The 27673-nt window shown below is 34.0% G+C and overlaps 2 protein-coding genes across 8 annotated transcripts in view; both read left to right on the top strand.

The window, feature by feature from the left end:
- LOC112046735 (SH3 and multiple ankyrin repeat domains protein 3) overlaps positions 1 to 7159 on the top strand; it is a 243023-nt gene extending 235864 nt beyond the window's left edge. For all 4 annotated transcript variants that reach the window (XM_052881938.1, XM_024083512.2, XM_024083521.2 and 1 more), the window contains one exon: positions 483 to 7159. In XM_052881938.1, coding sequence (XP_052737898.1) covers positions 483 to 1074 — 592 coding nt within the window. In that variant the 3' untranslated portion in view covers positions 1075 to 7159. The remainder of the gene's footprint in view (positions 1 to 482) is intronic.
- Positions 7160 to 17502: 10343 nt separating this feature from the next.
- LOC112046721 (histone acetyltransferase p300) lies at positions 17503 to 26304 on the top strand. 4 transcript variants are annotated; one of them, XM_052881937.1, is made up of 4 exons: positions 17503 to 17651; positions 22836 to 22901; positions 23676 to 23911; positions 26082 to 26304. In XM_052881937.1, the coding sequence occupies exons 2-4, from the start codon at positions 22879 to 22881 to the stop codon at positions 26090 to 26092; spliced, it is 270 nt and encodes an 89-aa protein (XP_052737897.1). In that variant the 5' UTR covers positions 17503 to 17651; positions 22836 to 22878; the 3' UTR covers positions 26093 to 26304. The 4 variants fall into 4 exon arrangements, with proteins under 4 accessions (XP_052737897.1, XP_052737896.1, XP_023939260.1 ...); XM_052881936.1 differs by having other exon boundaries at positions 17517 to 17766; XM_024083492.2 differs by having other exon boundaries at positions 17524 to 17651; positions 23768 to 23911.
- The last annotated feature ends 1369 nt before the right edge of the window (positions 26305 to 27673 follow it).

The following is a 27673-nucleotide window of genomic DNA, read 5'->3' as shown; positions in this document are numbered from 1 at the left end:
TCAAATTTGTTACGGGAGCAACTTTATCGTTAGCTTTGTCAATCATGTTCACTCTTTTATTATATCAGAACAATACATGTACAATGTCTATTTATTGCTGGCACTTTCGTTTTCATCTGTTTCTTATAATATATGTAAATCTGTCATTTGTATGTTTTCACGATGTTTTATAATTTTTGTCATGTTTATCATTCACGTGTATTTTATGTTTGTTAAGTATTTACAATTATCATTCTAATAATAGAGCGAAGCTTAACTTTGTTCTTTATAAAAATGTAATATCTATTTATATTTATGTAAATTTTGTAGACCTACTTAAAACCTTATCTTTGTTTTTTTGTCCATTATCATGCTATCATCGTAACACAATTATCAACGTGTCTTTACTTTGTACCTCTCGTGTATAACGTTAAGATTTATATTAGTTAAAGATTCGTCGATTATTGTTAAACAAATTGCTTATGAAAGTGTTAATATTACAGCGGGAGCAGCACCGGGTCGAGTTCCATGCAACATTCGTTCTCCGTCGACGAGATCCAAAAGATCCGAACGCGTCTGAAGTCGTCCAAATCGTGCGGGGACGAGCTGGGCGGCGTCGAGCGGGACGACGGGGACAACTCGTCGTCCGGTGTCTCGTCCGACCAGGAAGCGCAAGCGAGGCCGCCCAGGCGAGACAAGGTCTCCTTCTGCGCTTCGGTCACAGTGAAATCTTCCAACGACGTCATCAGTACGGAGCCGGTGCACAGCTCGTCGGAAAGTTTAGCGACGCCCCCTCCGCCGATGCAACGACACAACTCCCTCACACGGAAAAGGGCTACGGCTGCGCTTTTGCGGGGAAGCGTAGGGAGCGCCCGGGGGAGGTCGGCGGCGGAGAGACTAGGCGTGGACATCGACAAGGCGCCCGGGAGACGAGGTCGAGCGGCGGTGTCGCTCGTCGAGCTTCCTCCTCCCCCCGAAGAGCCCGCTCCTTTGCCCGGCGCGGAGGGGTCTGCGCCCGTGTTAGCCCCACCTCCACAATTTAGCGACCGCGTGCGAGTTGTTGCCGCTCTGCCCAAATTAGCCCACCTGCAATGAGCAACCTCGCACGAAAGTCTTCAATAGTTCTGACATACGAAAATTACAAGTATATTATTTATTCATGTGATGATACGATGGCCATAAAAAGCCATGAGTCGTCATTAAAGTTGGAATCTACACGACTTATTCGTTGAAGGCAAACAGCATAGCAATTTGCCATGATTATGTAAAGTGCATTCTCGAAAATACTATGTCTCGGTGCAAGCAAATCAAGAAGTTCAAATGTCCATGACCATTGCGTACTAATTTTTGTTCTGGTCGAAGTACTCTCGATATTAGGAGTGATGCGACTGTATCTATTGCATTTTGTCGAGTGTGAAATATTGTGTAGTGCTTTCAAAATGAATGTAAATGAACTCACTAATTTAATGTCATCACATTGTAGAGTTAAGACTAAAGTGTGACTGGTTTGTATGAAGTGACATAGACGAAATAGGATATTGATAATCATAATTGTGTATATTATATATTCCGGATAAAAAATTAGTATGAAATGATGATTCTGCATGACATTGATCGGGTTGTACACCTTAAGAAAGTGTCCGCGCGTATAAGAACTGTAGAAACGATTTAAAGCACTTGATCACAAAACGCTGTAGATGATGATGACGGAAAGATAAGGAAAATCGATTTATAGCTACATCGAAAACTTTTACTATGCATAAGCACTCCTGGCACCCAATTTCAATATCAATAAATTTTAGGGTGTCCAATAGCAAATATGTAGTTGAGATGTTAAGTATAAAAAGAACACATTCGAGATCGAAGATGCTAAAAATATGCACCTTTAAACACCATTGGACCAGGAGAGCATGTGTGTAGTTTTAAAATAATATCTACAAGCTCGCAACAATCGCACGCAATGTTGCTATAGATTTATGGATTGACCTTGCCCGCAAATCTACTAAAGGGGAGAGTAGAGGTAAGGAGAGCCACCTCGGATGAGAATGTACAGTATAGTAATTTTCCGCTTGTAAATAAGTACGAGGAGTCTTAACAACCAATCAGAATGTCGCTAGTGTCATACAGTTTAGGATATATAACATTAATGTTATTAGGAGACCCGCCTTAGAGGATACAGTTCGACATTTTGGATCGTTGATACTCGCCACCCTCCGAAATGCACTCCAAGAGTTTAAAGGACATAAAATCAATTGTTGAGAGAGTGAAGTATGTTGGGTTAGTTAATTATTGAATTATTGAACATTAAAGCTGAGATAATATTTACACTTCAGAATCAGAATCGGAATTATTTATTTGGCAAGGAACATAACATTTTATGTTCTTACGTATTATGCAACAATGTCTCACTGAGAGGTGGTTCTCCTTATCTCTTTATTAGAAACTTTAGTCCCTATAGTCTAGGCTTTATGTTTATCGGCCTCATATGGTTTTTAACAAGTTTGCAGGATTTAGGATCTCCAAGCATATAAGAAACTTAACTCATAGGAGTGAAAATTGTGCTATCGAGGCGATTGCGACTAAATCTAGCATAGTTACGTATAAATCTTAGAGCGAGTAAATATTTGCATACGGGAAGATTGCAAAGAAGTTGTATGTCGCTATCAACGTTCGTTTTTACCATCAAACTAAATCTAGATTTCTGTTACGAACATAAACATAAATGCAAACAGACAGACGACGTGTTTGGCACACTGAAAAATATACGAGAAATGTAAAAAACTTAACCTAACCTACCAAAAATAGTCTAGGTTATTTAGCACAGTTGCTTGTTTCATACAATATTTCATACATTTCAATATTTTCAGGTAAGGCTAATACTCTAATACTACATATATTGTTTTATATTTCTGTCTGTCGTTTACATATATCGAACTATGATAGAATCTGTAAAAGAAAAACCTATTTTTACGTCAATGACAATTTTTACGAAATGAAATTTCGTAAAGTTTTGCTTGTTCAAGTCACTTTTTATGGAATTCTGAATGTAAATTACATTTAGAATCGAATTCGATATAGTGTACCTTAAGTAAGCTAGTTCAGTTTCATAAATCAAATCGCTTGATTGGTAGTCTTCTACCTAAAATCTAATGAAGAATGTGCACGCCGCCCATTCGCTATTCGCTACTCTTTGTTATTTGAATTCTAAAACGTTGATGGCGACTGATCTTGAAATGTGCGTGCTTTTGCGTGAATTGTGAGACTGTTCATATACAGAAAAGGACAAGTGTAGTAGCAGCACATCTTTACAGCGTGCGATTATCAGAAACGCTATTCTGTAACGATGTTTTAACTCGACAGTGAGTTTTCTAATTCGTAGGTATCTCTTTGTGTATTGTATCGTGTTCTACTGAGAGGAGTAGAGTAGACGAGACAATGTCGAATTAAAAACATCATTTCTAAACGCTACAGTATGCGGTTCATGTACAGCAGAATTGCAATACGCAGCGACCCGGCTCGCCCCATGCGCGTAACTTTAGCGCGAATAAAAACACTTTTATAAATCAAATGACTTAAATGAAACCAAAGATTTATAGTATTTATTGTTGAGGAGTTAACATTGAATATAGTTGAAGCTAATTTTTATACATTCCCTTATTAACTATAGTAGTATTATTATTATATTATTAATATACAATATGTATGTACTCTGAATTTTAACGATTGAACATAGGAAATGGTTACTGTTAAACAAATGTTGGGTTTTCGCTGCATTTAAAGACAATAAAACAATCAGAAAGCCATGGCCTTGAATAGTAATCTATTGAAGTTAATAACTACTTGAATCTTTTCCACAATGCCTATTACTTTCTCAAAAAGCGTCAACATCAAGTTATTTCGCAAGGCATAAAAACTCAGCATTTATTTTCCATTAACCACTTGTCATAAAAATGTTTTTATTTCATCTCCGATGTGTCAAACTCTTTCCTGTTGTAAAAGATATTGTATTTATTTCCAAATTCTATTTTATCCCTACCATATAAAACGCAACCAAGTGCCATCGTGTCTATGATTTTATAATATTTTTTTACATATTATATTATATGATATTTATATTTGTAAATAGTTTTACGAGAGCTATAATTCGAAAATGTTGAAAGAGTGGACTGCGTAATTGCATATGTACACAAAAATATATCCGGCCAGACAAACATAACAATCGAAATTAATATAATTATAGTTGGTTATAATCGAATTTTAAGATATGTTGAAACGGGGGATAGTTATATATGATACAACTGTGCACAGTTTGCGCCGAAAGTTTAATTACTACCAATGCACAAGTGTATCAAACTATATATTTCGATACATTTCCAAGTAACTGTCATATTGAATGAATCGGCATGAAAAACCAATCGCTGATCAGAAATATCTAAACATTAAAATAGGTATGCCAAGTGATATAACAATGGTAAGCAAGCAGCGTTACTAAGAAATGTATAGAAAAATTAAATTATTAATTTATTCGTCCATGAATATATCTGTAAGTCCACTCTTTTGACGCGTAGATATCGGAATTAATGCAACTTGTGCAAGATGCAAGCAGGCAACTTGAATGTGTTCTCACTAAACATAGTGCTCATTCAATGCTTTAGTGCGCCATCCGTTCCATTATGATGTAAATTTATATATTAGCTCTTGTCTGCCGTAACGTGGTTTCATACAGTTGTCGGAGGATATTTGAATTGCATATTTATGGATAAACAAATAATATGCATACTGATAAATAAGTATATAAAACACATGCTATTCACTAGCATGTGTTTTATATAGTTATCAAACTCTTGACAGCCACTCATGTTTAAATAATTTAAACTAAACAACATTATTTGAAATAAAAAAAAAATAAAAACGCCTTTCCTAAATCATCTCAAGATGGATATGATATAAATAATTATAAAGTTATTATTTTTTCTTACACGTACCTACACGTATTTGTGTAAATTATCTCCTGATATCAGAATCCAGTTAATCGAGTGCTGAATTTTTTGTCATTGGATGTTCATAACATCCTATTCAGCATTTCATGGATCCTCATAATCGTTATATATTTATTTATTTGATGCTAAACTTAAAGCATGTTATAAAATTTATAAAGGGGGAGACCTTTCTATGCTTTCAATTTAAACTTAATGCCTTTTAACCTTGGTGTAACTACTGATGTCAATAAACTAATAAAGAGGAAAATATTAACTGTATGGAATCACGTTACAAAGATGGACATAAATCTTACGAATATATTTAACACCAATATTAAAGATTTTATACTCCAATTATTTGCATCTCGGGTAGATTTAGAAAGCATGCTGCGAGTTTTCATAGATTTTCATAATAATGAAAAGCTATCTCCTTTTTCGCTATGACATTGAGGTCGTATTTTGTGATATCAAGACACGTCTTTAAGAAACCATCATGCCTTGCAGATTAAAGTTACGATTTATATATCATAGCGAATAAGGCTAGAGAAATGGACGTGTTGACTCAATTTTCTTCCTGAAAATTCATGAAACTGTCCTAGGTTATGAGGTTGCTCTGTTTTTCTTCTTTCTCATAGTCAAAATATCTTTAGACATTGGGTACTAGATAGCGGATAGATTCGCCCTTTTATGTCTACAACAGACGCCTAAACACTTCTTATAAATCTACTTTAGAAGCGATCGGTCTAAAATGGGGTTTTTATAGTATATTACAAGCAGTTAAGCTTTCTTAGCGTAGAGTAAAAACTGCCTATCGGCCACTGAAATTGCAGCCTATATAGCAGCTATTGTAATCTAGCACCTATTTCAAAGAGCTAAAGTCCATATCGGCCTGGGTGTATGCAAATGCAACGTCGACTCGGTGGCGATAGAATTTAGGAATTGCCTGTGGATGGAATTATCGTTTACAAAATATTCTAGTTGAGTACACACAAGGATGGATAGAATTTATTCATTTTTTAACTTCACTTTTGATAACTCTTATACAGTATTTAAGATTTAGAGAGAATTTAGAGATAAGACTGCCACAATTGAATGGTTTAAAAAATTTTGTAACTTTCATAGACTTAACGTGAGAATTGACATAGGGGTAACTTTAGAGGGCGTAGACGCTCCACCCTTGTGTGTGCTCGGGGTAATCTTAGCCAAATTCTAGAAAGTAATAACTAGCTCGAGTCGAGTCTATTATCGGGTTGCAGTAGACCTACTTCTACGAATAAGGAAATAATTAGGAAGCGTAATTGTGGACAAACATCACGAGAAAATCTGTACCAACCTGCACACATTGGCAAAATGACTTGCGCATTTAAACAAAAAACCTGAAGAAGAAAATCATTATTTTAATGCAGTATTCTAATAACCCTAACGGTGGAGTCAAACTCATTTTAGTATTATGTGTTATCATTTTCATGGTTACTAATCTCATATCGCAAATTTTCGATTGAAGATTCTATTGTATTTCTTTATTCGTAGTGGTACCCATAATATATTATTAGCACAATCAAATAATTTATATTGATTATTATTATTGGTGTATTATTATTATTGAGTTATACTCTTCTTGTCATTAATTTAAGTTGTATAAATGTATTGTCTACTTAAGGCATAGATAGGTAGTGGTAATTATATTAGAGCAATATGATGATTCTAGAATAAACAACTGGAAAAATCGAGGTAACAACTTGGCGTAACACGACTTTTTCTCTTCAGAACTTTTATCCTTGACAATTTTATACTCCGGACTCCGGTAATGGTTTGAACTGAGAAATACACAAATCTTTTCAATAATTTGACATGTAATGCTATCCTTTTCACAATTTTTAAAATTGAGGAAGATAGCACTATTGACAAGAGATTTGTGTTTATCTAAATTTAAACCACTAAGGAACAACGATTACTAATCCCGTGCTAAGTAACTTTATATTCTGGTGTTATTTTCGTTTATTTATAAATCCAGATTTTTTATATCTTGTAATACGAATTCTGAAGTGTTTATGAAGTGGTCCATGCCAGGTTGTTTCCATACGTTTTGTATAATATATAGGTACCTACAAATTGTGTTTTTGTTTAATTTGAATCTCAGTATTGGAAGTGTAACTACAACTTGGAATAATTTCAAATGAAAATTAAATGTTTCATCACTATTTTAGTTTTTTTTCATTATTATTCCCGTACCTAACAATTCCAGAATTGCAGAAATTCCAGAAAAAACAATTCCAATCATATGGGTACGCAAAGTATTAGTGTTCTGTGGCGTAAACAGAGGAAGTTTGAAATGCAAAAAATATGGAAATAAATATTTATTAGTCATTTAAAAAAATATTACAGTTTTATTACTTTTACCGAAAGGAGGAGGTTCTCAATTCGTCTGTATGTTTTTTTTATATGTATGTTACCTGATTACTCGAAGACGCCTGAACCGATTTCAATAATTTTTTTTTTTTTGTTTGAAAGGGTATACTCCTGAGGTGGTCCCATTGTCACTATTTCAGGATTAGTGATGGGAACCTGGAGAAATCGAGGGGAACTTTCGAAAATCGTAGGGGCAACTTTAGCGTTTTATATTTTTTCCATTAACTACTTTAAAGCACTACAACTGAATGAAGGTCTGGAGTCGATCTGATAGTGGAGCCGAAACACATACGATCTCTTTAAAGGTTTACAACATTTACCTTGTGTTTGGGCTTGATTGATTTGTGTCGACAAGAACTTTCCACCTAGATGGGTTGTGACTATCATTAGGGTCTGATGGTGAAGACGAAGGTCAGTTAATGGAGTTCTTCATCTGTTTACAGTAACTACCCTGTGATTGGGTTTGATTTATTTGTATTGATGAGGACTTTCCAACTCTATGGGTTGTGAATTTCGTGTGGCCTACTCATTAATTTGTTTGAATCTAAGTTAGACGACGCTATTCCATGTAATGTACCTATGGCACTAGATCTAAGATGATTTCACTAAAAATGGAATACATCATCGGGCTAGCACCGCCTTCAAACTGATCATCAGTTAGAACGTAATAAGATACATAAAACTTAGTATGATGTTATTTTTCGCTTTTCAGTTTAGTCAGTATGTCACATGCTTTTTAAGTCGGTTAAATTTTTTTATTAAAATTTTTTTTCTCGTTTAAAATTATGACGATTTACTGTTACATTTTTCACACTAAAATGGACAATTTGACCATAGAATTTGCTGCCATCTGTTGAGACATTTTTGCCAACTTTGTCGAAAAGTTTTTGGATCCAAGGTCTAGATGGGCTGTATGTTAAGAAATGGCGCTGAGCTCCATAGAGTATATATTCTTTGGCGCGGAGTAGGTATATTTGCCCCCCCCCCCCCCCCCTGCCGCCTGCGCTATTATTCATTGACATTTGACATTGACGTTCATTCTTTTGTTGTCTGAGCGCACTGCCAGGCCCTCCCAACCGTAGAATAAAAAATGAGAATCCTCCATCCTTTACTAACAAAAGAGAGAGATATCTCCATCCTTCTCCTTGTTATGGGCTGTAGTAGGTGGTGGCCATGCCTATCTCTTTCACCTGTACACTTAAATAAACTTGCACACTGTTACAATTCTAAGTATCGAAGAACTGATGTGATTGGTCAAATTTACACAAAGAAAAATAATAGCTTTTATGAATGAAAGAGAAATGTGTTTATACCACGTGTGTAAGATTGTTTTGAATTTGTTGCCTCGTGCCTGCGCCGCCATTGTAATTTTACTTTTACTGCGAAAGATTGGTTTTGACTTTTCATTAATTGAAATCATTGAAATTCGCATGAGCGCCGCTGGAATTACTAATAATAAGGATAAATCTTTCTTGTTAATTAATTATCTTCACTATTTAAATAAATTTTGATTTATAAAAAGATATACAATGTAGTTCGATTCGTGCTTGGTTATTGATAAAAGTAATTTTGTTTTAAATGTGTTATTCCCAAGTGTAAAACGCGATCAAATTACGTGCTGTACCTTTTACTGATAGTGATAACACTAGATGGGAGGCATGGTTCATCAATTGTCCAATATTACGGAAATATACTCGTAGGCAGTTAGAAAACGTTAAAATTTGTGAAAACCACTTTCTACCCAGGTATGTAATTATTATAGATTGACAAAGGATACTATTCCTCCTTTAAATTTAGAAATTACACTATCTACTCCTAATCAACCCCTTCAATCTGATCCAAATACTATTTCACCACCATCTGTAATTTCAAAATTCCTAGATTTTTTTCCATTCATTGTAATGAATTCCTGTACAATAGTTGACCATATTCCATCTACTTTTACATTACATACAGACAGACATCTTCAAACCCATTAAATTTCAGAGAGTCAGTCTGACAGTGGTAAAGAACAGTTTTCAATATTGTCTCCGGTCAATGTTATTGAAAGTTCCAATTTACAAACTGATGCTGAGTCTACTTTACAGACTTCAACTGCGAGTCAAGCTGATTCCATACCTGCTAATTGTGAGTCTGCTTTAGAAAACATACCAGTGCACGTTAGGTCATATAACAGACTCAAGTCATGTAGAAAGCTAGATTTTGTTCATAGAGTTCCGGAAGATAAGTTTGAAACTCTTCGTAAGAAAAATTCACGTCAAGCTAATAATAATCATTAAAGAAACAACTAAAAAATAAAACTCAACTTAACAGATTAAAGGCTAAATATCAATCTTTAACTAAATTAAAACTTTTTGTATCAAAGTATCCCCTGTTAAGTCATTTTGAAAAGGTATTAGTAGACTCACAATTAAGATTATCTGGTGTTAAATTCAGAGGTGCTAGATATATCTACCAATGATGAAAAAATTTTTGCACTTTCCTTATCTAAAATTAGTCCAAAATGTTATACTTTCATACAGGTGTTATTCAAGGTTTTGAGGATATAGGAGGTGGTGTCAGAACAAATAATGTTGCTGATTAAGTTTTAGTTTTTATGCTGTGTGGGATATTTTATTCTTGGAAACTACCTTTAGCTTTTTATTTTGTCCGAGATGGAATTAAAACTTTAAATTTAAAAAATATTCTTAAAGAACTTCTTGATGCCATATTTAAATCAGGATATGGAGTGAGATGTACTGTCTCAGATCAAGGGTCTGCTAATGTTGCAGCAATAAATTCATTAATATCTGAGATTTACTTATTAACCGTAATAATAGTAATGATCCTGATAATGTCTTTTATTATATATATAATAATAATAAAATATATCACATGTATGATGTACCACCGTACGTACAACGGCCAAACCTCAGTGGCCAAGTGCGGATAAGGCCCAGGAAGAAAAGAAAGAAAAAGAAAGTACCACATTTATTAAAATGTTTTCGAAACAATTTTCAGAAAAAAGACCTACTTATTAGTAATCAACGTGCACAGTGGTCCATCATTGAGGAGCTCTATGCTACAGATGGTGAAGCCGGACGTGCAAGAACCACAACCCTGACTGATAAACACATTAGACCAACTTCTTATGACAAGATGAAGGCAAGTTGTTTTAATCCCTTTTTAATACCTTTAAACAAGCATTCCTTGTGTATATACAAGCTGAATCTCTGAAAAAGTTCCAACAATTTAAATGAAATTTAATATGCAGGGGTTTCGGAGGTTTACTGTTAGTAGGTGCGCCAAAAAAAATTTGAACAAAGCTCACAGAGATATTCATATAATGCACAAGTATGAGACAAATATTTTAGCATTCCATGGATTCATGGTGATCCTCTTGCACCTTCTATGGTGTACAGATACAGACTAACTACATAGCCATTTTTAGTCAATTCATTTGTTATACTACAGCCTTTCTTAATGAGTACTGTTTACCAACAAATAAATTAGAAATGAAGGTAGATAACACTTGTCTTTTTATAACTTATTTATTTTAAATTATGTATGGTTTGTTTATAAAATGTTATATAAAATATATTTACCATATCTGATTGTTCTATGGTAATTAATCAAATTTATTTTCATTAATTTAAGAGCAAGTTAATTATAATTATTACTAGCGGACACCCGCAACTTCGTCCGTGTGAAAATCGAAACACACTTTCAACCCTTTCGCCACTTCTATGTATATTTTCATATGTTTTATATCACACCATCAAACTTCACGAAGATTTTGTGTGTAAGTGTGTAAGTATGTTGTTGTATGATGATGAAGATTAAGGACAGTTAATGGAATTCCTCAACAGTTTTAAGTAGCTACTTTGTGATTGGGTTTGATTAATTTGTATTGATGAGGAGTTTTCACCTAGATGGGTTGTGACTGTCATTAGGGGTCTGGTTAGAAATACGAAAGACACTTAACGGAACTCTTCAAAGATTTACAGTAGCTACCTTTTGTTAGGAATTTAAGTTGTGTAATCATGTCATCTCTTTTTATTTTTATTTATTTATTTTATAACAATATTTATATTAGATATAATAACATCACCATTAGGTAATGACCAGGATTTCTCTCTGGGGCACGCAGATCTGAGTCTGACACCACCAAGTGTCTCCTGCTACTAAAATTTCTCTTAACAAGTTCAGTGCCACATCACACGACGTCGCGTGAAACGGCCTTTTACGCTGAGGCCGGTAACGCGACGTCGCGTGTCAAACTTGATATTCGTGTTTCTACTTTTCATCACACTACGATCAATAGGAGCAGAGTAGTGAAGGGTAAACGTATGTAGGGAAAACGGGAGAAGTTACTCCCGTTTTCGTAAGAAGAGGTTTAAGGGCGGACGAAGTCGCGGCCATCCGCTAGTCTTCTAAAATAGTAGATTGTTATACAAGGGGCTAAAAAGACCCATTATATACGAGGTATTTTTAGGGCCCGAGACGTAAGGCGAGGGCCGCCTAAATAGAAACCGAGTTTATAATGGGTTTAGCCCCATGTGTTACACTCTGCTTTTCACTACGATTGCGAGAAAATAAAATAGTTTAGTACATGTTCAATGATTTATTTTAATTGAAAATTAAATGTACAAAGTCTACAATTTTGGATATTAAGGACAATGCTTTTACCCGGTAACATAATTTCCGACTACTGTGAAGATGAATAATGAGTATGTGAGGTAAACGTGGGAGATAATAGTTTAAAAAACTCCTTTCGTAAGTGAATCCATTCGTTGTTGTTTTCTCCACTTATTAAATTTTTCGTAGGTATTCGTAGGTATCGTAGGAAAGTATTTAAGTAAATGCGTTTCGACTTTGATGGTAACAGATTGAAGATTTCATCCATCTCCAAATTAAGATCACCATTCTCACTAGATGAAAACAACAATAACAATTATTGTTGAAAAATATGTAAGTTACGGTCACAAATTTACAATGAATTTCTGTAAAAAAATCAAGTGTGTATTATTCACGCCAATTATTTTTTAAATTCCCGCTTTTTAATTTTATTTTTTTCACATGAGAAAAAGGCAAAGGTATTACACCGTAAAGGATGTCCCATGTCTTCAAATCTCGCTATATTCGCAACTCAATAAAAATGAAATAAAAAATAAACGCATTCCACAGACAAGAACGGTGCATTTTATTCCAATTTAAAGTTTTTTATTTATTTTTCATAACAATCGGGGCCTATCCTATAATGATTCTATTTTCGAATAAAACCTCCTCCGTTTTATAGTAGGCTAGTACTTAGCTAGTACTCGTAACAGACAAGAATTAAAAAAAACAAAATTACTTTAGCCCCTACAGGCTAATATGCTTGTTTAGCCCCGCTGTGGAGTGGTAATATGACAGTGTTTTTGAGCAAGAGTAGTGAAAAATACTTTATTAAAGTTTATTTTTTACTAATAGTAATGTGGCAATACGTTAAAAACACGAATCACGCGTCTTCGCGTGATGAATATATATTTAAAAATGTATAACCTTATGTATTATTTTACCGAAGATTCAATATAAAAGTATTATTAGAACAAAAAAATGCAAATTAACGGCTTTTTAAGCAACTTAAAAAAAAGGAGGAGGTTCTCAATTCGACACTTGTTTTTTCTTAACCAATTTTAAAAATTCTTTTTTTGTTAAAAGATTATAGTTCCAGATTGGTTCCATTAAATTTTTATGACAATCGGTTCAGTAATTTTGTGTTGAAATGAAAATAACGAATTTTCCCGTACTGTGGCGCTTTCGTTCACTATGCTAAGACACACTAAAGACAGAAAAATAAAATCTTTGTAACAAAAAACTTTAACCGACTAAAAATAAAAAGGGAAAAATAACATCGTATGTGCTACCTTCAGAGGGACTAGTGGCAGTTTGATACTGTGACGGTCGCGTTAGCGTAAATGCGAATTTATGAGGAATTGAAACAGCGCCATCTATAGGTACTACTGCACTGTTTCAATTCCATATAAATTAGCATTTACGTTATCATTTTGAAGGCAGTACCAACACAGTAATTCAGTAACTTAAGCCGATTAAATCATATGAATCAAGTTTTAGGATTTCAAAGAAACGGCTTTGATTATTATGTCACTCACTTGCCACCGCCTTCAAAGTAATCTGAAGGTAGCACATACTATGTTATTTTTCGCTTTTAAGTTTTTTTTTGTTATTTTGAAGTCGTTTTGTTAAAAAGATTTTATTAATGTTGGCCGTTTAGGTAATTCCAAGATTTTGGTTTGGCAATGAGGAAGAACTTGAACCTAGTACCTCGTGATCCGCACGGGCTAAGCACTGGACCAACGAGACAATAATTATTATGTTATTCATACTATTGTACAGTGTTAAATGTTCAATTTTTAACCAAATTTCATTTTACATTACAGGTCAACCATGCAGAAGTATTCAGCAACACAGTCTACATCTCTCTATCGATGTATTTGAAGACATGCGAACGATTTAGAATGGACCATAATTATAGTGTCCCACCTATTAACATTGATAATGGCTTTTTCACTGCTGAAATAATATTATTCATGAACAATTTGTTTGATAGCCTTAATGGTGGTGGTCATAAAAGTACCAGTTTACGTAATGCTTTATGTTTAGAATCAGATCACTTTCAGTTTTGGAATGAAGCAGTGAAAAAGCCATTATCAATGTTAATAGGTGGGACACTATAATTATGGTCCATTCTAAATCGTTCGCATGTCTTCAAATACATCGATAGAGAGATGTAGACTGTGTTGCTGTCATATTACCACTCCACAGCGGGGCTAAACAAGCATATTAGCCTGTAGGGGCTAAAGTAATTTTGTTTTTTTAATTCTTGTCTGTTACGAGTACTAGCTAAGTACTAGCCTACTATAAAACGGAGGAGGTTTTATTCGAAAATAGAATCATTATAGGATAGGCCCCTTTATAGTATTTTTTTTTGTTATTTTGAAGTCGTTTTGTTAAAAAGATTTTATTAATGTTGGCCGTTTAGGTAATTCCAAGATTTTGGTTTGGCAATGAGGCAGAACTTGAACCTAGTACCTCGTGATCCGCACGGGCTAAGCACTGGACCAACGAGACAATAACTATTATGTTATTCATACTATTGTACAGTGTTAAATGTTCAATTTTTAACCAAATTTCATTTTACATTACAGGTCAACCATGCAGAAGTATTCAGCAACACAGTCTACATCTCTCTATCGATGTATTTGAAGACATGCGAACGATTTAGAATGGACCATAATTATAGTGTCCCACCTATTAACATTGATAATGGCTTTTTCACTGCTGAAATAATATTATTCATGAACAATTTGTTTGATAGCCTTAATGGTGGTGGTCATAAAAGTACCAGTTTACGTAATGCTTTATGTTTAGAATCAGATCACTTTCAGTTTTGGAATGAAGCAGTGAAAAAACTACAATCAATGAAATTTGATGCTACAGACTCAAGAAAAATGAGGCCAATTTCATTACGTAACTTTTGTCACGATATAAAAACCGTAAAGATTTTAAAAACATTTCAGGCGTTAACTTCTTGAGTCTTCAGCAATTAAACCAGGATCCCCTGGATTTTTTTTCACAAATCAGAGGTCATGGTGGCTCTAATACACACCCAGATTGTCACAATTTTATTTCGTCATTTAAGACATTGTTAATTAATGATATGACATCTGATAGTTCTATATATGCAAATTGTTCTCGCGATAAAGATAAAATGCTTGGTTCTCTCAGGAGTTTAATTAATAGACCAAAAATAGATATTCAATGTATTGATTACACATCTCAACATCAAAATTTAGATTTCATAGATACTTGTATTCCTTCCGAAAACGTTTTTCAAATTCAAGCTGTGTTTTTGCAGGTGCAATTTGCAGATATTTATTTTCAAAACTAGATAGTGCAGACTGCCAAAGTTGTAAAAATGCACTATTGTCTGATGTAAATGAACCATTTCACTCTTTAATTGAATCCAGAGAATATAATGCAAGTACCAGAATTTTTTATCATCCGTCTCGTAATCTTTTGAGTCTTGTATGACAATGTATTTATTTAATTGAAGAAATATAGCCAAAAATTTGTAACGTTTACATTTACACAGATTTAATTAACGTATTTAAAAGTCGGCTCGATACTTCTTTCTTATCTTGTGACAAGCATAAATTGGATTTTTTTAACGCTTTTTGGTTGTTTGTCATTAGAATGCAAGTCAGACAATGGTGTATTAATTTTAATAGGAAGATGCACAATGTAGATACTAGAAAGAAAGGAAAGGAAATGGAAGATATGCTTAAAAATAAAGTAAGTTAAGGTGCTAGCTATAGATCTACACACCACCAAAGTCAGTAATTTTTTCATACCGTATGTTTATATTCATATTTTCTTAACTTGGAATTTAAATTAAAGATTATTTTTCATGCTATTTATCAGTCTTTCAAATTTCCATTTTGAATTCTTTCAAACTATTACTTTTGTAAGAGTAAGTTATTAGGTAGGGTTAGGTAGGTATTCTATTATTATATTTATTTTTTGATAGACTATTATTATAGATTTTTGTTTGTTAAGAGTTAACTCAAAAACTTACACTACTGATTTTAGAAATCCACTCTTTACTAGAAAGCTACATCTGTAACATATACAGGGTGCTCGGGAGTATTTCCCATAACTTCAAGGTGTCGACGAGTCCACATAAAGGAACCGAACTGCATAACTAATATTTTTTTTAACTAATAAATAAAATCTTTTTATGTCTTCAAACATTAAAATACGTAAAACTTGGCTACGTCATAATTATAAATATGTATTAATGTATTATGTACGTCATTATATAAATTTATTATTATGTATTAATTTTCGTTAAAGAGTAACCCCAGAGTTATAGGAAATACTGCCAAGCACCCATTATAATCAAAACTACTATTCCGGTAAAACCATGGTCAAGTCTGCTAGTAATATACATATAATTAAGTATAAGTCCTAACAAATCTGTGCCTCCTGTGATATCCTGTCCTTGTTGTACTTTTAATTAGAAATCTTGCCCTTTGTATTACATTCTAATGTATATTGTAAAAAAATTGCTAAATTTGTAAAAAAAATGTTTAATACTGAAACAATGTGGGATTTCACAGTATTGTACGTGCTTTGTGTTTTTATTGTTTTTAAAAATATAATTTTGCAAAACTCACAATCTTTGTTTTGTATGACAATAAATTACATAATTTTAATTAGGTTTTTAGGTAACCTTACTTACACTTACTTATTTCTATTATAATGGTCTCTGATCCGGCATTAGAAATATATACCCTCATATGTTTTTAGTGATGATAAATAATATTTACAGAGACACATTATAAAGAGGTTGCCTATTATACTTAAGTTAAAATGATTGTTTTATAATTAATAATTTACAAGGTCAAGTAAAAAAAAAAATAGTAAAGAACTAAGAATATTATGTTGATTCTGTTACACTGTTCTGTCTCAAATTTATTTGTTTATTGAATCCTCATAATGTTATAGAAAAACAATATGTAAGTGATTTTCCACCAGCCTAAAATTTGTATGTACACAATATTTGTAATTTTGGGGATTGTGAATGATAATTACAATTGTAAATAATGTTTTTTTTTTAAAGAGCAACCACTGAGTTTCTTTGCCGGCTCTTAGTAGAATCTGCCTTCCGAACCGGTGGTAGAGTCACTACACAATTAAGAGACAATAACAAAATAAATAGATTTAAATATATTAAAGGCTTTTCTTTTCCTTAAAATCTAACAAGTAAATATAAAATTAGGTGCACTAGTAGTGTAAGAGAAAACCGGAAATTTCTAAAATCGGTACATTAAAAAATCTTCAACAAGTGTGTGTGTTCAGCACTAATTTCTCTAATTACGATTTTTGCACATCCCTAATTTTACTACGATTTATATGCATGTGTTGAATTAGAAAGAGATAGGACTTTCCCCCCACATTTAATTTTTTCCCAAGTGTAAAAGAGAGGTCCGAGAAATTTATGAATGACATTTTTATACACACATACAAAATTTCTAACCAGCACAAAGCTTTGTTCTGAGTCAGAGGTCTGCTTCATTTGTGGTCTGTGCTGCGCACTATCATTTTAGCCGTTTGTGCTGCGCACTGCGCCTTCATTTTTCATTTGCGTTTGTGCACTGCGCTGGCGAAGAGCACAGATAATACACCTATACGAATTACGAAGAGAATTGGTTTTCGAAATTCTTCGGAATTTGTCGTGTAATTAAATTTTCTGTTTTTTCGTACATCATTTAAAATAAACTTTAGCATCCCGTATATTTTAAAGTGCTAAGTGTAATCGTGTACTTAGATTATAAAAGGATTAGGTTATTAAGTAAGTATGAGAATTCATAATATTTTTTTTATTACCTACAAAACAACTTTTTTAGGTTTCCTTAGACACGGGACCCTTAAAGTTTCGCCATGTCAGTCTGTATGTCCGCCTGTCCGCGGTTTAGCTCAGATGATTACTGGAAAGCTGTAATTTAGCTTGAGTATGTAGGTACGTAGGTAAGTACTAACTTACTTTAAAAATGTCGACAAAGCTGTTATACAAGTCTTGAAAAATAAAATTACTTGGCAAAAATAAAATTACCTCACCTACATGTAACGTGGGATAATTTTTTTTACTCGTTAATCTCCTTGTATGGGATATCGTTGGATAGGTATCTAAAAGAAAAAAGGTATGAGGGGTCTGCCAACACTATTTTTCGATTTGGGTAATATCATCGTATACATATATAAGTACTTACAAACTTTTTCACAATTTGTATTTCACTAAGAACAATTACGTAAATTAGTATAGGGTCATTTCGCCTGTTCGCGTCCACTTAGTGCAGTTGGCAAGTTTGAAGGAGAAAATAAAAATGTCCTAGCACTAATTTTAATGAAAAGTTTATTTAATGTATTCATCATAATAGTCTATTTTAAGGTAACGTTTAGTTTTATTCGAAACATCTTGTAGTTTTTTGTTTAAAAAGACAAACATCAGAAATGGACCATTTACCCACTTTGCGTCCATAAAATCCAATTTGCGTCCACCCGCTGGACCACTTGGCGTCCACCAGTTTAGACAAGGAATAAAGGGATGATATTTTTTATGATAATGTAAAAAGAAATTGGATGTTAATAATTTATTGATTATAGAATTATAGTGATTTAAAAATCAACATATTAACATTAATAAATCACCTAAAACATTTCCTGTCTTTGGACAAAGAGCAAAACCACTTTCGCCCCCATTGAAAATTCTTTTTGGATCACTAAAAATACATTTTTGCTGTATATTCATCTAACTAATTAACATAAAACACGATCTAATAGACTCTTCTTGACTTGGCCACTAGCTTTATAAATGCCCTCAGAATTTTTAAGCGAGATTTCTTTATTTCTGGCCAAAATTTTTGTAATCCATTTTGAACCTGGACTATAAGCTTAGACCAAAGATTACAGTGTATTATTGGATAATAACTGGACGTGGTTCGCTAACCGTTACCCCTCTGGCAAAGATCAAAAATCTATGATCTAATGCGTTTATAAAAACTGTTGCTACAGAATCGATCTTTCATTGTTGTAATCGTTTTATTCGTGTAAGGAGCTCCCTAAAAATGCCGGTTTGTGTAGTTAAATGGCATAAAAAACGGCCAAAAACTTGTAGTTTAGTAAAAGATGGAGTAACGTTTCATTTGAAAGTATTTAAATCTTAATTTTATCAAATTTTTAATAAAAACAATTTATAAAATGAATCGATTCTTTTGACGAAACAGCCAAACATCGATCAGTAATCGAATATTCTATGTATTTAATCTGTGGATAGTCTAAGCAATGTCACAGTAAATATGCAAGCAGTAGTTTGACTTCATACTAGAGGTCGAAACGCGAGCTATACCTCAATTTCAATTACAACTTACTAGTTAAATAGATTTTATTAATTAGAAATAAGACTAACTCACTAACATACTAAACTTAAAACAGATACACTAACAATATACTAACACAGAAAGAAAAATTAAAACTGTTACTCTAATTAATTGAAAAACTTGTTTTAATGTAATAATGTAAGGAATAATAAAGGCTTTGAAATTGAGAAAAACATAAGGGATTAAAGGGCTAACATAATCTACGGAACCCTACACTGCGCGTGGCCCGACACGCACTTGACCGGTTTTTTAATATTTGGTCACGTAGTGTGGAGGTAATACCTAGATGGCATCACCAAAATAAACATATGAATACGACCTATCCTTCAAGGTCATTGATTAGTATCAGCCTTATTTAAATCTACCAATCAAAAAACAACACGCATTTTTTTGATCACTTCCTATTTTACTACAATTTACAAAATATTTTATTTGTTTACATAAAAAAAGTATATTTACAATCACAAAACTAAATGGAAATACAACGTTGGCAAATGTAATTAAAATGCTGGAGGCAGGCAGCCTTATCACATGTTTACGTACCGCGCACTGTAAGTATTTATTTCAAAAATACGGCCGAGTATACTGCTTGTATATATTTTTACTGTGCACAATGTGTTTCTTAGTGTGTGTAAAAATTACGCGTGTGTGTATTGCGAGTCAAATTTATAGTTGTGTGTAGTGTATGGACACAGAATATACTTAATGGTGTTAAATGTTTTCGATGTGTGAGTTTACCTCGTCCCCCTCAAAAAATTACAGACTTTTTTGTTGGTGAATTTGGGTGCGAACCGCGTCCAGTTATTAATGGTCTAAGACTATAAGCTTTATCTATTTTAAAGCCCCCTGTCTTGTATTTTTTTCTGAACAGTATCTAATAATTCACTGGAAATCCACAATGGGAAACATTTAGAAGCCATTCAACCACTTTTTTTCACCATCTACTTGTAGCGCAGGTTCTGGGCCCTGGTTTTTTTACTCCATCTGGTCTACGCCCACTGATTTAGTCCAATATTGTGGTCTTGCGAATAAAAGAGAGAAGAAGAGGAATTCTTTGCATATTTGTTCTTCTCACGAATTTCATTCAACACTTTCCTTAAATATCCTTCTGTGACTGTTCTTTTATCCTTCCACTTTCTCTTCTCCGAAGAACTCATGTTTAACGAAATAAAATTGAAATTAAAGAAATTACATTTCGTTCAAAGTAGAAAACGTATTAAAGTTGTATACATAATCAAAAATGTATCTACGATAGGTAAATAGATGAAAATGGAAAATGGACGCGATTTGCTTTTGTTATTATTCCCTGTGGTATAGTTTGCGTCCATCGCCCAATTCGCGTCCATTTTACGGATCTCCCTTTGAAAACTCGAAATTAAGTATACTAACTCACCAATAAGTCGAAAAGTCATTACTACCAATACCTCAATAAATAAGAGACAGCACAGATAGACTATAGTTCCGTGCGCCCAACCAATCCTGTGTAAAAAAAACATTTATATAGTGACGGCTGTTCAACAAGAGAGCGGGATTGTGAGACAAAAATAGTGAGCAGCGGTGCGTTTGAAGGAAAGTATTTTACTGTTTTATGTGTATTTTGGATACATTAGCTATTTCTAGACCTTAATTATGATAAAAGGTTTTATATTAATTATGAATTTGGTTACATTTTTTACAGTTAACTGTTAAAATAAGGTGGACTCGAATAACTACACCGAATTCATTAAACTTGCACTTTGCGTCCGCAATGGACGCAAAGTGCAAGCTTATATTAATTCATAATAAATATAAGTCCAGGTTCAAAATGGATTACAAAAATTTTGCCCAGAAATAAAGAATTCTCGCTTAAAAATTCTGAGGGCATTTATAAAGCTAGTGGCCAAGTCAAGAAGAGTCTATTAGATCGTGTTTTATGTTAATTAGTTAGATGAATACACAGCAAAAATGTATTTTTAGTGATCAAAAAAGAATTTTCAAAGTATCCAAAGCTGTTCCGATAGAATCTTATCAAATTTGGCTAGGCAGAGAGAACAACACGAGCGGAAAAAGGGAGTGTTAACCGAGCGTCAAGGAATTCCTTAACCCTACGTCCTGTGTTCATAAGTCCAGGGACCAGGACTCAGCTCGGAGTTTTTCTCTCTACCACGCGATGGACCCGGCACCCGCACGGTGAATAAATCAAAAACTAACTACTATATTATATATAACTATTTACTATTTTTTTAGTTTTTGTAAACAATTTTTAAATTAAATATTTTAAAAAAATCATTTTTCTTGAATAATATTGAAAATGACTGATGCGACGCTTCGTGTAGTACTGACTCGAGGATGTATTAGTTTTTGAATTTGTATCAGGAATAGGATGGCTGCATCATGACCGTGTTCCGTGCGCTACATCTAAAAAATACTTTAAAAAAGTCAAAGCAGTAGGATATATAATGAAATTAGAAGGAAAACTATAACAGTTATGTAGCGATTGCCGTTTAAAGAGTTATAGTCGACCAACTCAAAAAACGTGCTGGGATCACGAAAATTGCATACAAATTCCGGTGTTAATTAGTTTAAGTTACGATAACTCAGAGTACCTATGTCAGATGAAATTTGGCATGGGTATATTGAATTTGACTTTTATGGTTATATTTTACCATTATATAGACGTAAAGGGTAAACTGCAGTAGAAATGATTTTTTTGTCGCCTATTCTGTAGATAGATCGTTAGATAGGTCTTGAAAAATATTGTCGATGAGACAGCAATTTTGAGCCTCATTAGTTCAGTGGTAGGAGTGGTCAGAATCATCACCGAGAGGTGGTGGTTCGGTTCCCGCCCCGTTGGTCGTATCCACTCGTAATACGGCTAGTTGGAGGAAATATTGGTCATATTTAAAATATATGGCAAATATTCTTTAAAAAATTGTAATTTAATTATATAAGAACCTCTGTATCTTTTTTAAAGTGGACATCCATCAGCTGATAATATGACGATGAGATGGATGGAGAAATAATTTGGTAATAAAGATTTATTTATTACTAGCGGACGCCCGCGACTTCGTCTGCGTGAAACACTACTACTACGCCTACTCCTACTCCTACCCTACCCCTACCTTACCCCTACCCTACCCATATGGTAGGGACCATGCGACGGCGACGGAAGCATACAAAATGGAGTAACTTCTCCCGTGTTCTCAACATTTCCCTTCACTGCTCTGCTTCTTTTGACGGTAGCGTAATAAAAAGTATACTATAACCTGCCCAGGAGTATGAAGAGTAATTGTACCAAGTTTTGTTAAAATCCGTCGAGTAGTTTTTATTTCTATAAAGAACATAAAGACAGACAGACAGACAGACAAAAATTTTACTGATTGCATTTTTGGCATCAGTATCAACCACTAATCACCCCCTGACAGTTATTTTGGAAAAATATTTCATGTACAGAATTGACCTCTCTACAGATTTATTATGTATAGATTTATTATTTTGTGTCCAGGTGGTGGGGACCTTGGGCAACATGGACGGGGCGAACCGAAGCAATGACCGCGCAGCGCAAGCGCAGGTAACTATTGTCGACATCTTACTGCTTGGTTGTTGTTTACCCTCCCGGAGTCTGTGAATGAAATTACTCTATGAGGTGAGATTCAAAAAACCCCAATCAAAATGTCACATTTTAAAGTCTTTTAATGATACAAGAACATTATATTGGTACAAGTTTATTGAAAAAAATCTTACAAATACTTATTTAGAATTAAAAAAATGTACAACCACCTATCGATAACATTCATTCTTTTCTTTCTTTTTAGACAAAAATAAAAACTGCTTATCTTTGAAAATATTTTTGCATTTATATAAATTTGAATATCATTGATATCAATCACCCATTGATATGGCTTATAAATGTTTATATTACAAGCATTCGTTTTTAGCTTTGCCATTACCGTCTGTCTGTCCGTCCGCGGTTTAGCGCAAAGACTGTATCTACTAGAAAGCTATAAAGTAAGTCGTAAAATAAAAAAAATTTTTGGGGTTCTGATTATGATTATGATTTTGAATGATAAATATATCATTAATAAAAATAAAAATAAATAGGAAAGATTTGTATGTGTGTATCATGTGTATGATTGCATTGAATAGGCTCTGAAACTATTGGATCGATTAAAAAAAATATTTCACTATTGGGAAGCTAGTCTGTCCCGGGTGCTATAGGTTATATAATATTTTATCCCCGTATTCCTACGGAACGGAAACCACGCGGAGAAACGACGCGGCGTCTGCTAGTATTTGATAATCACACCCAAACACTGGAAAATACACATGCCTCATGTGGGTGCAGACTGTGCCACGCGGTCGTCGATGTTAACGAATCTTCCTTTATTAACCGACTTCAAAAAAAAGGAGGAGGTTTCTCAATTCGACCGTATATAGAGAGCGGAGAAACGCAAGCTGATCCAGCAGCAGCTGGTGCTGTTGCTGCACGCGCACAAGTGCCAGCGGCGCGCGGCGTGGCAGTGCACGCTGCCGCACTGTCTGACTATGAAGGCTGTGCTCAACCATATGATGTCGTGTCAGGTAAGATCTCAGACCAATTATTGTATAGGACCTGCCTCGCTAGACGTTACTTTTCTGTCAAAGTATATGATCAACGATCTAATGCGATTATAAAAACTGTCTCTATAGAATCGATGTTAAATAGTTGTAATCGTGTTCGTCGGTTAAAGAGCTCCCTAAAAATACCTTTTTGTGTAATTGAATTGTGCAAAAAACGGGCAAAAATTTCTAGTTTAGAATAAGATGCCATGCCAAGAGAATGACGTCACAAAATTAACATGGTTAATGCAATTTGGATGCATGCATTGTCATCCAAATTGATGTTGTACATAAAATTTCAGCTAAATTGGTTGACGATTCTATTGGTTGATTCTGAACAAACATACTTACGAACGTAGTGCATGTAAAATAAAAGTTTGTAATTTATTAGCGGTCCGCCCGGTAGCGGGATACCTGCAGTTGACCGGATATATAGTCAATGAATTTATTTATACAACAATAACTACACACTAAACAAATTATAAGTATTAAAATTCAACCGACTTCCAACTCAAAAATTAACCTAAACTAAAAAGCAAAAAATAACATCTTACCTATGTGCTACCTTCTGATCAGTTTGAAGGCGGTGCCAAGCCAGTGATGTTTTAATTCAAGCCGTTTAAATTACACAATTTCTGTGGTTCTTTAAGAAACGGCTTTAATTAAAACATGACACTGGATTGGCACCGCCTTCAAACTGATTAGAAGGTAGCACATAGGTAAGATGTTATTTTTTGCTTTTTAGTTTAGGTTAATTTTTGAGTTGGAAGTCGGTTGAATTTTTTTTATTAAAATTTTAATTTTTTAATTTTTAGTGTTAGCACACCTACTGAGTGTGAACAAAAAATAATGAGCAATTAGTTGAAACGTTATTTTCTTATGATAAGTATCTCAGTCCTACAATCAAAATTTTAATAATACTACCTTAACTCATATACAAAATTTCACTCCCCCTTTATCCACACGTAATAATATTCAGAAAAACGTGAAAGGTGACTGTCCTCCGTCTTCATCACCAGACCCCCTATGCAGTCACAATCCATATGGGTGGAAAGTTCTCATCAATATAAAATTTATTAAATCCAAACACAAGGTAGCTACTGTGAACCGTCGAGGAGTTCCCTTAACTCACCTTCATCTTCATCACCAGACCTCTAATACAGTTACAATCTATCCAGGTGGAAAGTTCTCATCAATACAAAATTATCAAGTCAAAACACAAGGTAGCTACTATGAACCGTCGAGGAGTTCCCTTAACTATCCTTCGTCTTCATCACCAGACCCCTAATACAGTCACAACCCATCTAGGTGGAAAGTTCTCATCAATACAAATTTATCAAGTCCAAACACAAGGTAGCTACTGTGAACCGTCGAGGAGTTCTCTTCACTGTCCTTCGTCTTCATCATCAGACCCTTAATACAGTCACAACCCATCTAGGTGGAAAGTTCTCATCAATACAAATAAATTAAGCCCAAACAAAAGGTACCTGCTGTAAATCGTTGACGAGTTCCATCGTCTGTGTATCGGCTCCATCATCAGACCAACTCCAGACCTTCATAAAATTGTAGTAGTTTAAAATACCTTATGGAAACACTAACAAACGCACTAGCCGTCTCTACGATTTTCGAAAGTTCCCCTCGATTTCTCCAGGATGCCATCATCAGATCCTGACACGAAAAAAATGGGACCACCCTGGAAACAAACCCTTCAAAACAAAAAAAGAATTTTTAAAATCGGTCCACAAATGACGGAATTATCGCTGGACATACATAAAAAAAAAAAAAAAAAAAAAAAAAAAAAAAAAAAAAAACACAGCCGAACGTAGAACCTCCTCCTTTTTGGAAGTCGGTTAAAAAGTTATGGCAATGTGTTATTATACGTGAATATGTCCCAAGATAAATCTATACTAATATTATAAAACTGAAGAGTTTGTTTGTTTGTTTGATTGAACGCGCTAATCTCAGGAACTACTGGAAAAATTCTTTCAGTGTTAGATAGCCTATTTATCGAGGAAGGCTATAGGCTATATTTTATCCCCGTATTCCTTCAGGAACGGGAACCACGCGGGTGAAACCGCGCGGCGTCAGCTAGTATTCTAATAAATAAATAACTAGACTTGTGTAAGTTAAACAGTTGTAATTTTTTTTCTAGGCGGGAAATGACTGTGCAGTACCTCATTGTTCATCTTCAAAACAAATCATCATTCATTGGAAACACTGCAACAAAAGTAACTGTCCAGTCTGCGGACCGCTCAAACAAGATGGTAGAGTTTTTATCCGATCCCCTAATAGGTGCGTAGCTTAAGGTAAATGAACAAACCCACATGACTCACGGCTTATATTGTCATAAAATAAAACTTCCTTTGTTGACAAAATATTGTTTTTATTTTATATTCCTATATCCTGTTCAACTGTTCATTTAGATTTAGGGTTCCTTAGTCAACAAGGAACCTCCTAACTTTTTTTAGGTAGGTACACTATATGTAAAATGGAGATGAATTTGCCAGTAGAGGGGTAGCAAGCCTGGACCAATGCCTACGAGACCAGACTAAAACCAATTAAGAAAATATAACATACCTACTTGAGCTGGCGTTCTACCCCAGGACCTATCCTACCAGGATTATTATTAAACAATGAATAAATTAGAAACAGCAAATTTGAAATATCAATACATAACATAGATTTTCCAACTTTTTATGGACAACTGAGTGAGATGCGAGAATGGGTAAGATTTTATAAGTTTTGTTTTTCATCATGGCATCTCATTTCTTTATGTAGATAGTCCTACTCATTTTTCTTTCCGGTACCTTCTACTTGTTGAACACTAACTACGGATTTTCAAAAGCCCACTCTGTCTTACAAGCTTACAACTTACAAAAATAAGATTCTTATTTTATGTTAAACCGAGCGTTTGTAGACCATTTTTTACAAATAACTTAAAAAATGGTTGATTTTTATTTTTTCACAAATTTCATTTCCTTTCAACCTTTTAGGGGTCTTCCATATTATGGTCTCAAACCGAGAGACAGTTTTATTTGAAATCATTCACTAGTTTTAGCGTGATGCCCGAATAACAAAAAAACATAGTCAGATAGACAGACAGCCAAAAAAACGAAAAAGATATTTTTAGCTTCATTATCGATTGTATTATGCTCTGCAACAAAAAATTTCAAAATAAGTTCAATGTACAGAATGTACAAAATGTACGGAATTTGACCTGTTATAGTTTTATTGTAAGTTCTAGATGGTGCTAGTAGTACATTATGCCACGGTAACGTTTGGTATTACATATGGTATAAGGAAAATCTCAAATTGCGATAGAATATTAGAAAGTATAGATTTTGACCAGTTTTATTTTATATTCATCATTCATCATTTATCATTAAACCCATTTTCCTGGAGAAATGACTAAGGTCGGTTAGCATTTCCTCAAGAAACAAGATAAGCAGCAATTCTGGTGGTTACGTGTTAAATGTATTCGGCGTTTATGTTGACACTAACATTTCCTGTCCAAAACCTTGTACACATCTTCGAGAGTACAAGTAAAGAATAGTACAAACATTTGAACACTTGTTTATAGCGCCAAACGACCTGGCATCGATGCAATGAATTAACGGACCTTTCGATAGAGTCAAAAACTTTTTCGTAGTCCAAAAACGCTAAGCAGAGAGGAACATTGTATTCCTGGGTGTCCTGTACTATCTGTCTTAATATCTTTTTTGAAACCCAGCTTGTTCTAGAGGT

This window comes from Bicyclus anynana, chromosome 6 (genome assembly GCF_947172395.1).
Source record: "Bicyclus anynana chromosome 6, ilBicAnyn1.1, whole genome shotgun sequence".
Lineage (NCBI taxonomy): Eukaryota > Metazoa > Arthropoda > Insecta > Lepidoptera > Nymphalidae > Bicyclus > Bicyclus anynana.
This window is presented reverse-complemented; position numbering and strand designations above follow the sequence as displayed.